At 38.7% G+C, this 13,702-nt stretch overlaps 1 protein-coding gene across 2 annotated transcripts in view; it reads right to left on the bottom strand.

Annotated features, from left to right (window-relative positions):
* Positions 1-13,702, bottom strand: part of SLC25A21 (solute carrier family 25 member 21) — a 449,521-nt gene that overhangs the window by 29,560 nt on the left and 406,259 nt on the right. For both annotated transcript variants that reach the window (XM_074328168.2, XM_019749157.3), the window contains 2 exons: positions 10,522-10,581; positions 7,041-7,148 (listed from right to left, as the gene is read on the bottom strand). In XM_074328168.2, coding sequence (XP_074184269.1) covers positions 7,041-7,148; positions 10,522-10,581 — 168 coding nt within the window. The remainder of the gene's footprint in view (positions 1-7,040; positions 7,149-10,521; positions 10,582-13,702) is intronic.

The raw sequence follows: 13,702 nt of genomic DNA, 5'->3' as shown, positions 1-13,702 counted from the left end.
ACTGTGCCTTGTCCTTCCCTGCACTGTTGGTAGAGCAGGGGGGAAGGTGGCCACACCCACGGGAAACTGCTAAGAGGAGACTGGCAATGTGGAAGGAGCCTTTGCTTTTTCATGTTTCCAGAAACACTTTTGACTTCCTCTTAAGCTTCTTAATTACCCACGTGTTTTTACCCCAGTGAAAGCACTGTGGTTGACTAGAAAGAGACCTCAGTGTTAACGCTTAGTTCCTTAGAGGCACTGAATTCATTGGGCTTTATTTTCCCTATCTATAAAATAGAGATAAAGCCACCAAGCTTATATGGATAATGGAGGATTTGAAATATCAAGTGTGTGTGAGCATCGGGAAAAGGGGAAGGATACAAAGCCATTACCAGAGTGATGGGATTAGAGGGAGGTGTTGGCAGAAAATCATCAACTATTTTTTCATTATATAGCTGTGTATGACTTGATTTGTGTAAAAAAAAGAAGTATGACTTTTGTAATTTAGAGAATTACATGAATTTTTTTTTTTTAAATCAAATAAAGAAAAAAGCATGTAAGGCGTCTTGCACAGTATCTGGCACATAGTAGATGCAGCTGTAAATGGTAGCTATTATCATTACTTCAAAGTCTCAATTCTGAAAGCAAAAATCTAGGGTTCTTGGCACAGCTGAATGGAAGACTGAAGTCTATTTTCTGTAAATGATTGTAGAGAGGCAGATTGGCTGCTGCCTTAGGTATCGTTGAAAGATAACTATAGGAATGGATGCATATACATAACTCAGTTTTCTGCCCACAAGAATCACAAACTGGAAAGAAATAATTTATGTACTGAACAGTTTCCAGGCAATGTTTCACACAGTAATGCAGGAAAAATTTGAACTAAGCTCAATACATCATTCATAAATGTTGATATGCCCTTGAAGTTGGCTTCTCACACTATCTGTAAACAGAGTCACAGACTCACTCTCTATATAACTCAACTTTGACTCTTTTTCTTGAAAGAGATGACCACAAAACACAGTTCTTTCATTCACTTTATGTTGACTCTTCGTAATATATCTAAGTTTAAACATTTGTGAATTGCATATGGATAAAATAACCACTAAGTTTGTGTTAACATATTTGATCTAATTGGTTTCTATTAGATTATTAAGCTCCCAGGATAATATGCTCAGGTATGTGTGAGAACTATATTCAAAGTGTCTAGAAATGTATTTAGTGGTATTATCCCAAACCAGAATCAAACCCTGAGCTAATTTAAAAAAAAATTCCTATCTTTAAAGATTCTACCATCAATGATGCATTTGCTATGTATTCATTAATTCTTAAAATTATCATCATAGAGCATAGGTAGAAGATTACTGATTCTTATCTTGGGCTGCACATTTTAAAAATGAAATAGAGGTGAAACAGGCTTTTGCAATTTCCTAAAGGTTTAATTTCATATCTGGGGGTGAGAATGATTATGTTCATATGTAATGTAGATAAAAATGACAGACGAGAAGGAAAACCTGTGCCCCATCCACACATCAGAGGCCAATCCTCTAGACCTCAAGGGAAGGAAAACATAACCCATTGGCCAAATAATAACTTTGAAGTAGGTTTCAAAGTGGAGAGAAAAACTGGGAAACAATTCATACAAGATTTTGCTCCTGGGGAGAAATTCACATTTTCCAGCTAGCAGAGAGCATGCCAAACACCACTTGGCTTAGCACAACTGATATGGGACTTCTAGTTCTTATAAATATACAGATAAGAAACTATGCATCCAGTTAAGAAGGGAGAAAGTTCCTATAAGGACAACAAACTACAAAGTCACACTTTTGGCAAGACTGGATGTGCAAACCATCTCTAATAGAGAAATCCTCGGGCAAGCCTAGCACTAAACCAAAGCAGAATAACACTGCTTGGGTTTAGTTTGAAGGACAGGGGGAAATTTGGGTCTATCCCGATTTTATCTGAACATGTTTTTATACCCACTGAACCAAACCAGAGCGTGACAAAGCTGTGATTACTTTGCTCCCCACAGAAGGTCAAGCCTATTTAAATTAGAGACTGGTTTTCTTTATTCACTGTGAATTTTAAGGTGCTGGCCAAGATTCTGGTGTTGGAATTGGAGGAAGTGTGGCAGGGATTATAGCCTTTGACTGATATGGTGGTAATTTAAAAAGTAGAGGAGGGACAATCATACCTATTGAAATAATTTATACAGAAACTGGAAGGATCTGAGAGCAGTATCAGAAACCAAATTAACCACAATTTCCTTAAATTTTTAGAATAGTTTATGGCTAACCTGGTTGGGAAAGCATATTTTACGGGTAACATATTTCTGACTGGCTAGAGAATCAGTCCCAGACCACAGAAGGGAGAAAAGAACCCAGGCAGCTGGAGCCAGCAGATTACCTGCCATTCTGGGAAATCCTGATGGGAACTGCACTGGAGCCTCCAAAAACATAACACATGCAGCCTCTGCTTTGCCAGTAATGTCTTCGGACCCCAGCTAGAGGGGTTTCTGTCCTAGATCTCATGGTTCAAAGGGCCCCGTTCTGGCCTTCTGCCAGCCACGCCCTCCCCACAGGGCCTACGGGGCATCTACTTACATCCCACAACCTCCATCTAGTCTGTGCTCTGTGCACCTGGGACCGTGACAGTCCTTTTGCTTCAACGTCATCACTCTGCTACTGCCTCTAAGACTTTAGTGTAACATGAAGTGTAATGTTGGCTACCGTTCCCCCAGGCTGATTCCTCTGCAAAGCCCCTCTCTACTGCAGCAACTTCTTAGGAAATTTTCATGTTTTTAAAGGACCATGTTGCGACTCACCTCCTCAGGTTGACAAAATAGGAGTAGCCACAGTTACTCTGTAGGATCCATGGCAGTTCATAGGCAGGAGAGGGTAGAAAGGCTGAACAGTAGACCTGCTGCCTGAGAAACTCACATATTGGCAGAACAAGAGTCATCTATCTACCTGTGAAATAAGGTAGCCATTTCTGGAGGAAATGGCTCTGCTTTTCTTAAAGGTGCCGTCAAGCCATTCGGCCATTCTACCTGCCACCCATCCATGCAGTGTTCCACCACAGCTGGTAGCTGCAATTGACTGAAAATGCTGAAAACGAGCTTAGTTCACAACCTCCATGTGAAATGACTAAGGAGGCTTGATCAAGAATCCACATTGACTTTAGGAGGAAGAATACCTTGATGGTGGTAGATTTCTTCCCAACGTGGCTTCAAATATTTTTAGTTTCAACTTCTGCTGCTCTATGCTAGTCATTTACAGCAAACAGATAATCAGCTATTGTTTATGATAAGGGACCTGCATCTGAGTGTAAAGGCATCATCAATAGGCATTGTAACTAGGCTGCCAGCCCTTAAGCCTTGATAAAGAAGTTAAGCTAAGTGGATAGTGTTGGCAGGTGAGAATGACCCAAAGAAGAAGACTGACCGGTAAGATGTTTTCATGCCCACAACTGGAGTCAATTGGGGCAATATCTGAAGATAAATGTCTCTACTTAAACTTAAGGATAAGATCAACTTACATCTAGAAATAGTTATCATTCCTTAAGTGCCTACCATGTACCAGGTGCTGTGTTAAGACCTTTGCATATATCATCGCATTTAAATTCTCATAAAAAGCATGTTGTAATAATAACTACTAACACTTACTAAACAATCACTATATGCCAGATGATATTGACAGCTTTACACATATAGCTCTTTTAACCTGCATCACACCATTCGATGTGACTATTACTATTATCCTTCCCTAAAGAAAGAGGAACCTGGTTGAGCCCTAAGTTGGGCCAGCAAGTCATTCCCACCTGGATCAGCTAGGAAGTTTTTCCCTGAAGGCAGGCTTGATCCTGGCAGAGCCATTAGAAGATTTCTTGGGGATTGCTTACTTTCCTTTATACTGTTCTGTATTTTCTAAATTTTCTACAATGAGCAACTACTACTTTTTAAAGTAAATGTTCAAAGAATACTGAGTATATTCTCATGTTAAACATTCAGCTACACAAAGCCCTTCCCTTAAATTCTTGCCTTCCTCTCTCTCGTACTCCACTCTCCTTTCCAGTGGTAACCAGTGAGGAGTTTGTATGAATTCCTTGAGACCTGCATTTTCCTATAAGGAAGTCACTACCCACATGTGGCTATTGAGCACTACAAATGGCCTAGTTCAAATTCAAATGTGCTCGTAAGCATAAAATACACGTGAGATTTGAAGACTAAGTATAAAAATAGGGTGTAAATTATCTCATATAATTTTTATAGTGATTACATGTTGAAATGATAATATTTTGGATATATTGGGTTAAATAAAATATAGTATTAAATTAATTTCATCTGTTTCTTTTTACCTTTTTAAATATAGCTACTAGAAAATGTGGCTCACATTACATTTCTATTGGACAGCGCTGCTCTAGAGTCAAGATCATTTTAGTACACTTCTACGCTTATATGTATACACAGAAATATAGTTATATAGTTTCTTTGGTGTTTTCTAACAAATATGCATTACCTTTATACTTGGATTAAAACTTTTTTCTTAAAACAAGGACATTAAATTTTAAAGGCACTGGGCATTAAATAAATTCCTTTCTCCCTTTCTCTTTCTCTTCCCCTTCACTCCCCACCCCCATACTTCTTGACAACTTACAAAGCCTCAAAGTGAAGAAAGCAATAATTCTTGGCCATACAAATGCTGAAGTGAGCACACCTAATGTTGGATGAATTCGACACAGGTACAGATTAACAAAAGGGCATTCCCTTGTTGGATAAAAGAAAATGCTAGTCAATGGAGGAAGGCTTTGGAGTTCATTGCTCCTAGACAAAAGACACAGGAAATAACTGCATTGCCAAGAGCTCAGCCATTATTTTTAAATAATTAGATGGAAATTTGCTATTCTTATCGGGTCATCTCTTGCAGATAATTTTTTGCAACAGGTATAGTCCCATCAGTTTATGTTGGGTGACTATGCACTACTAACTACTTTCACTATAAAGTGCCACCCTAGTTCAGCTACTAAATCTTGATAGTTGCTGGAAATAAATGCTGACACATGTGACCCACGCGATCCCTAATTTGCTAAGTTCTGACTAGTTGAAGAAATATTGCAAATATTTCATAATGTACCTGATAGATTTTGTTTTGTCTAACATCTGACAATGAACCCAATTTAGTGGATTCCACAAAAGAAATGACCAGAAACAAGTGCCCCTTTCTCCTCCACTTAAAAAATGGCTACATATACCTAAACAATGTACACAGACTGCACTGGTATAAATAAATGAGCTGGGGACACATTCACATGCAGCATTCTGTGTTGGGCTGGAAGGGTGTTCACCATGTTCTAGCAAGGCCTCAACACATGCAAAACATTAACAGCTCTTACTTGGCTTCAGTGTAGAACCTCCTCGAGGGCAGAGAGGAGAGACAAAAACATTAGGCATGAGCAGAGGTGCTGTGATAACCCATTATTTTCATTCTTGTGAGCACTCCTTGGTCCTCTGTCCCATTTCTGTCCCTCTGGTTATATGCTGCCTTGATAAAGGTCTGCAGTTGCTTTATTCCTTTGCTTACTCATTGCTGCTCTAAGAAAAGCTTCCCAGTAGGTACAATGAGGCATTGGATGAGGAGTGCCAGCATTTTCTTCTAGCTGGTAATTCTCCTAGTTAACAAATCAAATCATCCTTGAGCCGTTTCCATGGGGACTGGTTTTTTTTTTTTTAAATTTTATTAAATTTATTGGTGTGCCATTGGTTAATAAAATTATATAGGTTTCATAATACATCATCTGCATATTGCATCGTGTGTTCATGGGGGCTGTTTTAAATGCTCCCTATTGATAGGACATTTGACAAGTGTCTCTTTTCATTTCCTCCTGTTGCTCACCATCTTTTCATCATTCGAGGAAGAATAGAGAGAAAGCAAAACAGAAACAAAGATGAGGGTAACAGGGATTTTCAACCTTTTCTGAAGTAGTACTATATATCACTGCAATTGAGACCTTTTGAAACCTAAAAGGAAAAAATCTCCCTTAATTAGGATTGACTTGATCTGGGTAGATACCATCTGCTGTAACAGGCCAACCCTGTCTTCCTTGGGCCTTGGCAGCTACAGGTGAGTCGGCTCCCCTCTCCTTTCCCACACCCCTGCTCAAGAAGCTGCCAGGGAACTCTCAGGCAGTATCAGCAGGCAGGAAGTGAGGTGGGAGTGAGGGGGTCTCCACCCACTAACAGCTGCTTAAGTAGTAGGCAGGGGATCTTTTCTAAAGAGAAATTTAGGTCAGCAGATAACTCCAAACCAATTTATACCACATGCTACCCAGTTGTGGCATTAAATTAAAATGCTAGGAAAGGACCTAGAATACCAATCCCCTTATTTTTTTTCCCTCTACCTCGTGCATGGCACCTAAAAGAATAAAGCAAGAACAGTTGGACTTGGTGGTTTAAAGGGAATTATTAGGCAACTGGAAGGAAGCGAAGGCAGCACACACCAAGGGAAGCTGTCTCCGTGGAACATCAGGTACCAGTGATTAAACGTCAAGACCCATCACTGTCCAAATGGTGATGTCTCCACAGGTTTAGTAACACGGTCATTCAGATTTAACCAAAAGACAAGCTTGACAGATTATCAGAATCTTTGGGGGAGGGCAGTGGGTGGAGTAGGGAAAGGAGTGAGGTAATTTTTGAAAATGACTTCATAATTTTTTTAAAAAGCACAATAATATTATCACTTCAGGTTTTTGCTGTATTCTCTTCTAGTGTAACATGAAATAGAAGTGTTGCCAAACGTAGGGAAAACATTTCCAAATAAGTCATCATAGATTACATTAAAACTCTAAAATAAAAATGTGTAAATGTGTTTGTCCATCAGACTTTAGTGCATTTTTGTTAACATTTTCTTTGCAGGAGAAATTGGACTTTTTCTTATGCTACTTCCTTAACCATAATGTTCTGTGGCTTTAGCAAGTGAACAAGAGCTGGGTTCACAATTTTTTATCTATACTTAAAAATAATTGTTTTACATTCCCTCAGCAATAGGAAAACATTAAACAATTACCTCTGTAAATGTGTTCCGATTGGCTTGCAAGCCAACTTTTACTACCTCGAAAGGGTTAACCACAATGGCTTCCGTTAGTCCAGATGCCAGTCCAGCAATGGCAAATGTCTAGAAAAATTAAATAAGTCAATACTTTAAAACAAGGTATCACGTGTATGTGTTAAGCATTCTCCTCATAACAATGCAGCTGAATGTTACAATGAGACTAGAGAAATGTACGTGAAATGCGCCAGATACCATTTCTAAACAGCTTTAGTTCTTGATTAGATGCTGACAATTCATTAACAAGAAATTACAGAAGCTGCAAAGCACATCCTAACAATTCAAAATAAAATGTCAAAGCTTCATCAATAACAACTTTTTCTTTTAATGAAAAGAAAGGTTGTTTTACTGAGTTAAGGTGAATCCTGAAACATTTGCACAAGTAACAATTAAAAGAGAGTTTGACTTGTAAAAGGAGAGCTTCATTTTTAAACATCTGCTTACATACATTTATTGAGCCGATAAAAAAAGTTCAAGGAGCAGAACCACAAATAAAATATTTATAAAAAGCTAAATATCAGGTAACCAGACAGTATAACTGAAAAGATTTTAATGTATAGCCTTTACAGTTACTATTTATAGTAACTTAAAGTTACTATTCTAGACTATTATCAAACAAAAATTATTTTTTATTAATTCTTTCTCTATTCTTTTAAACTGATAATGGCCTTATTATTCTAGACCTGGAAGCTGAGGAATAAAAACTGAAATCAGAAATGGTTAGGTTGTTCTGAAGGGCTCAATTAAAATCTAGAACATATATCAAAGAATGACTGTACGTCAGGTTCTTATTTGCTATCTGTTAAGAATTTCTGCAGTAGAAAAGAGCAACTTTCTAGAATTTTCTTCTAAGTAAAATGCCTCAAGATTTTTTCAGAAAATCTGTATCAAAAATAACCACAATGATTAAAAGACACACACACACACATACACACACACGGCAGGAAAACAAAATGAAACAAAGCCTTCAAATTCACGAAACGGATGCTAAAAAAAAAAAAAAAAAAAATCTTTTGTGCTGAAGCTCTAATTCCAGGAGAAGAGGTAGTACTACATAAACCTAACAGGAGAAAAAAGCCAATGTAGTATAAAGAACAGGAAAGTCTTATTATTAGGAGTCTCTAATTTCTCCAAAATAGGAGACTAAAAGAGAAAAGGGAGAAACTTTAGAAGAGAGGCAAGGTGGAACAAGGGCAGTATCCAGAGGTAGGATGTCTGGGTTTCGGTCTGTTTCTGCCACTTACTGGCTCATTTAGACCAGAGCTGCCATATACATACACTAGTTTGTGTGCAAAGGTGTGTGTGGAGGCTGAAGTCCAGCCTGTACCCCACTTGTGGAGCTGGAGTCCAGGAGAGGCATCAGTCAGAAGAAAAGGGTGCCATTTCATAATTCACATAAAGACACCATGTGCTAGCTGCAGCTTTGCATCTAAATCACTGAATCTTTCATAAGCCACAGTTTTCTCATCTGTAAAATGGAGACAATAATATCTAATCTCCGTACATAATAAAGTTATTATGAGGGTCAAAATCATGAGGGAAAGCCCTTTGTAAAGGGCTATACAAAAACCATTCTTACTGTTACACATAAAAAATGGAGAGGAGAATGGCACTGTATACCGATTCTGGGAGAGAGGGAATAACTAAGGATGTTTTCTTTTCATGCCCCTTCATTACAATTTTAAACATATTTATACAGGGTCACAGACCAAATATTTTATTCATTGATCTCCGACTTCCATCATGGAAGCCAAAAGCAGGAAAAAAAAAAATACTAGTCCCAAACTTTTCTGACTGAAAAAGCTAAAATCCAGATGTTCAGGTTTTTATTACTTTATGCAATCTTCCAAGTTATTCACTTTTTTGTTCTTCTATAAACTCAGCTACAGTTGCTGTCAGAAATAGTGTTCTGCAGTCCCTTGTCAAAAGAATTGATCAGCTATCAGCAGATCATGTTACTTAGATTGTTCCAGAGACCAGCAATAACTGTGGGGTTCCCAGCCTCCTAGGCTTTTCATGTGAAAGCACCAGGGGGCATTTAACCGCTGTTTAAGCGTCTAGTTGTATCAGAAAGAAACTAGAATAAAGGAGTTCAAGAAAAGGGGAAAACTGTATACAGTTTGCACGCATTCGGTAATGGTAGCTGGAGTAGCCAAATGCTTTTCTGTTTCAATTCTCAAGAGAGTCCAAAGCACTGGATTCTCTGACATGGTACGAATGCTCCACACACGAACAGCTAGCAGGCCCTTTGGAGACCTTATTTTATTGTCTCTTGATAGAAAGGTTTTTAATCCTCTTTTTGACAAAATGTTTTCAGAGTTAAGGGTAACATTAAGGGAAGACACCAAGGAATTAAAAAAAAAAAAATCTTAGCTAATTTTAGGACTCATGGTCCCACTTCTTCTATATGAGGCCACCTCACAGCTACCTTGTTTAAGTAAGAAGCTAGACAAGAGGTTTCCTTGTCACACCACTAAGGGATCCTATTAGTTTTCTTAATACTATCCTTCCTAGAAAAGGGACATGTAAGATTTTTTTTTTTTTAAATAACACATACTTCTATTTGGCAAATATTCTGAAATGAACCTTTATAAATAAAATAATTAGAGTTGAAGCTCAGAACATGGCCCCTCTGGTTGAGTTTTGAGGCTCATTTCAGCAGGCAAACTGGGGGTTTTCCTTGAGGCTGGGAGATACATTGCCAATTGGAAGGCCAAGGTAGATATTTCACTTTGTTTTGTTTTGCAGATGTGGAGGGAGAAATTAGCGCATTTGCTCTCTCTGGGGCTCACATTGCACACATATTTGTAGAGAAAAGCCAATGAAGTGTGAAGAACCCATCTGGTCAGTAGAATTTAACTTGTTTTTTGAAAGGTGGCAAAGTCACCAAGAAGGAAAGCAGTGGCATTGGGAAATATTCAAATCACCAAGTGCTTTCCATGTAATAGTTGAGATGTGTCCTTGTGAGATCACTATTCTCCCTGACTACAAAAGGCCATTCAGTCTGCATCTGACCACAGAGTGACCTGAAGTCCTATATTTACTATGGCTTAAGTAAAATCTGCAAAAGTGACCCGTTAGGAACAATTTTAGGCATCTTGACTTTTGCATAAATAGATATGTGCAGTATGTATGTAAACATATACATGTTTTGGCTTTAAAAGGCTTTGAAAATATACTCTTTATTTTATATTCTTGACCATATCTCATATGAGCCTTCCTACACATATCATTATTATCAGAAATTCATTACTGTGAGCTATAAAATAGCCAAATTGTGAGTTATTAGGAAGATGGCTTTCAACAAGTAGCTGAACATTGAATAACTCGAATTCATATTTTAGTGGTTGGGCTTGGGGAATCAAAAGACTTTTTGTTTCCAGATTTTGCTTTATGAAATAACACACACACTTAAGTATAATAAATTACTCTCACTTACCAATGCTGGTGACAGTGACACATATCCGAGCAATTTCTTATACTGCTCAAAGGTGAAAAACTGTGAAACAAAACCAAACCCAGAGATTTATAACAATTTCCTGTAACAAACCCTTTAATTGACTCAAATTTCTTTAGTAAATCATTATATTAACCAGCATTTTAAAAAATGATAAACCATTGTACAGTTTTTAATCTGGCCTTGGGTAATTGCTATTGGATCTTACTTTAACATTCACATTTTCAAATGCAGCTACAATAACCTGCAGAAGAGCTGATGGAATCCTTTATAGCAGTAAATGAACCATACAGCTTCCATTTACCATGACCATTTTCAGTTTCCCCAGACATCAATAGACTTCTTTTTTATGGCAGTGATTCAGAATTATAGGCACAGAGACCTGAGATCTTTGGTCTCCTCTGTTTTCTCTATGAATTGCTTTCCCAGTGAATGCCCGGTTTTCTAACCCACTTGTAAAAGATACCCACTTCTCAGCTTTAACTTGCATTTGTATTGTTGTGTATCTCTACCAGTCCATGGGATTTCTAAACACTTAGTGATGATGAAGATGCCATGATAAACTAGGAAAGGACCAAAAGGGGTTGTCTAATTCATGCTTGCTTAAAGCCAGACTGTTCTCTACCTGAATGGAAGAGAGTTTATTCCTTCCTTTAAAATATGGTGATGATGAAGAGTTTATTCCTTCAATAGATAATGTTTAATATTATTTTCCTGCAAATGAATTTCTATGGAAGCAAATCTAATCAATCATTTCATATAACCTACCCAAAATACATTATTTTCTCCTCCCTATCTATATTCTACATTTTGGGCAACAACTCTACCCTAACATGATGTTTAGCTCCTGGGCACTCTGTTAGGTAGCTGCAAACTACTGCCAATAAAATACTGTTAGGTCCTGCTAGGTTTGTTTTTCAAGACCCAGAAATGGCATGGGTATTTTATGGTCTCACATGTCTTCTACTCTATTCCTTTATAACCCAGTAAAAAGGAGAAAGAAAAAAAAATGTAGATTTGGGGGCCAAATAAAATAATACCCTGTTGTTAGAAAGAGGTAATACTGTGGTATAGACAAGGGTCTAGTGAGTCTTTGGGCAGCCCAAGTCATTACATCACCACACAGATTTTGATTCTTTTAAAGACCCAGGAACTACTTTTGTGCCATGCTTCTTTAGATCAGCTATGAGTGTAGTCTTTCCTAGGACAGGGATTCATTCATTCACTCATTCAACAAATATTCTATTCAATGTCTCCTATGTTCTAAGAGGCACTGGGGATACAAAGAGAACCCCTGCCTTCCTGATCTAACATTCTTGTGGATGGTGATAGCTCTGAAATGATCCTGGGGTTACAATAACATCACCAGGGTGGTGTTCACTGTTTTGATGAGAGATGCACTAGAAACCATTAACCATGGAAAGAAACATGTTACAGTCTTTGGCTTTAAAGATAATTGATTTTTTCTTCCTTTTTATGGTCATCATCATCATCATCATCACTGTTTGTTTGTTTGTTTTGACAATTACTTTGCTGGGATTTTGATGGGAGCAGTCCTGGTCTGAATTCTGGCTATGCTACCTAGCTGTGAAAGAGTGGGTGAGTCGTTTGACCTTTCTAATCCTCAAGAACACAGGACAAAACTTTCAGAGCAGTCCTTAAATAAGAGCTTTTAAGTAAGCTTTCCTGACATGCCTGGCACATTGGAGACTTCCAGAAAAATCTTAGTTTCCATTCCTTTCTTCATTTTGGTTACTAAAGGAACCACAGGTACTTTAGCTATTTGTATCACTCAGGAGAGCCTGTTGTGGTCCAGGAAACACGCTAAGGCCTTTGTATGTGCTTCTGCATTTAATCCATACAGCATCAGCAGGTCACAGGTTATGGTCCAACCATGACTCCCATTTTATAGATCTATGTCCTGCAGCTAGTGAGTGGAAGGACTGAGATTTCTTCCTAATACCAAAGCCTGTGAATGTTCTTAAACTTAATACTGTACTGACTCACTGCTGAGCTGTGATCGTTAGTGGTTTGGGTAGAGAGTCTCTGCCCTAGACTTTTCTTGCTGGTGAGGTCTTGCCTTACCTGACCCTGAAGCCCAGAGTCCCTCAAGGCAGATTTCAAACTTTTTTGACCACAATCTACGTAAAAATATGTGCCCAACACAGGTGCATGCATGCACACACATGTGCATAGTGTGCTCTTGTATTTATAAGTGAAACAAAACATTGTTATAAAACAACATTTTATGCCTTTACTGTGTGTCATTCTGTTGCTATTCTATTTCATTAAAAAAAATTTCCTGGTCAGGACCCACTGCATCTTGTGACTCGCTAAACTGATTTCATGACTCATGGGTCATGACCTACATTTTGGATACACTGCTCTAAGGGGTCCACACTGAGTTCAGGTAATTTCTGCAAGATGATGGACCTCACAAAAGGCTTCATTCACTACCTTGTTCCCTTCCAGGGTAAAGATGCATTCTTTTTTTGCTTTCCGATTTTCTGTTATTACGTTACTATGCTAGCAAACCCCTTCTGAGTATTCCTCTCAATTCCCTGTGCATTTTGAAGCCTTCTAATTTGGCTGGTGGGAACAGGCACTATTCTCAGCCCCGTGTGACTAGGAGCACTGCTCCCTCCAATCCTTGGGTGCTTCTTCCCCAGGCCTTGCTAGTTTCCTCACATGCGTGCACTAGTCAGTTCTCAGCTGAGTACTTACCCCCAGGGTCCTTCTGCAGATGCTTAAGAGTTCTCTGTGCAGCTCTCTCTCCTCTGGCACTCTGTCCTGTGGACTCTAGCTGCCTTGCCCTCCACAGCCTCTCAGCCCCTTCTCAACCTAGGAAGTCCACTGGGCTCTGCCTACATTGCCCCTGCCTGTCCCTGGGCCTGGAACCCTCTCAGGCAGTGAAGTGGAGCAATCCACAGGGCTCATCTCCTTTGTTTCCCGTCTCTCTATCCTTTCTTGTCGATGTCCAGTGACTTGAAAGTTGTATTTTCATATATTTTGTTCATTTTTGTTGTTGTTGCTGTTTCAGGCAGGAGAATAATTCTGGTCTCTGTTACTCCATCTTGGCTGAAAACGGAAGTCTTGGACTTGTATCAACTCTGAATTGTAGATGAGGGAATTTGGGGGAACAGGACAGGAATGTCTCCTGTTA

Source organism: Rhinolophus sinicus, chromosome 3 (assembly GCF_057876585.1).
Source record: "Rhinolophus sinicus isolate RSI-liver-muscle chromosome 3, RSI-T2T, whole genome shotgun sequence".
Lineage (NCBI taxonomy): Eukaryota > Metazoa > Chordata > Mammalia > Chiroptera > Rhinolophidae > Rhinolophus > Rhinolophus sinicus.
Note: the sequence above shows the minus strand (reverse complement) of the source record. Positions and strands in the feature narration are given on the sequence as shown.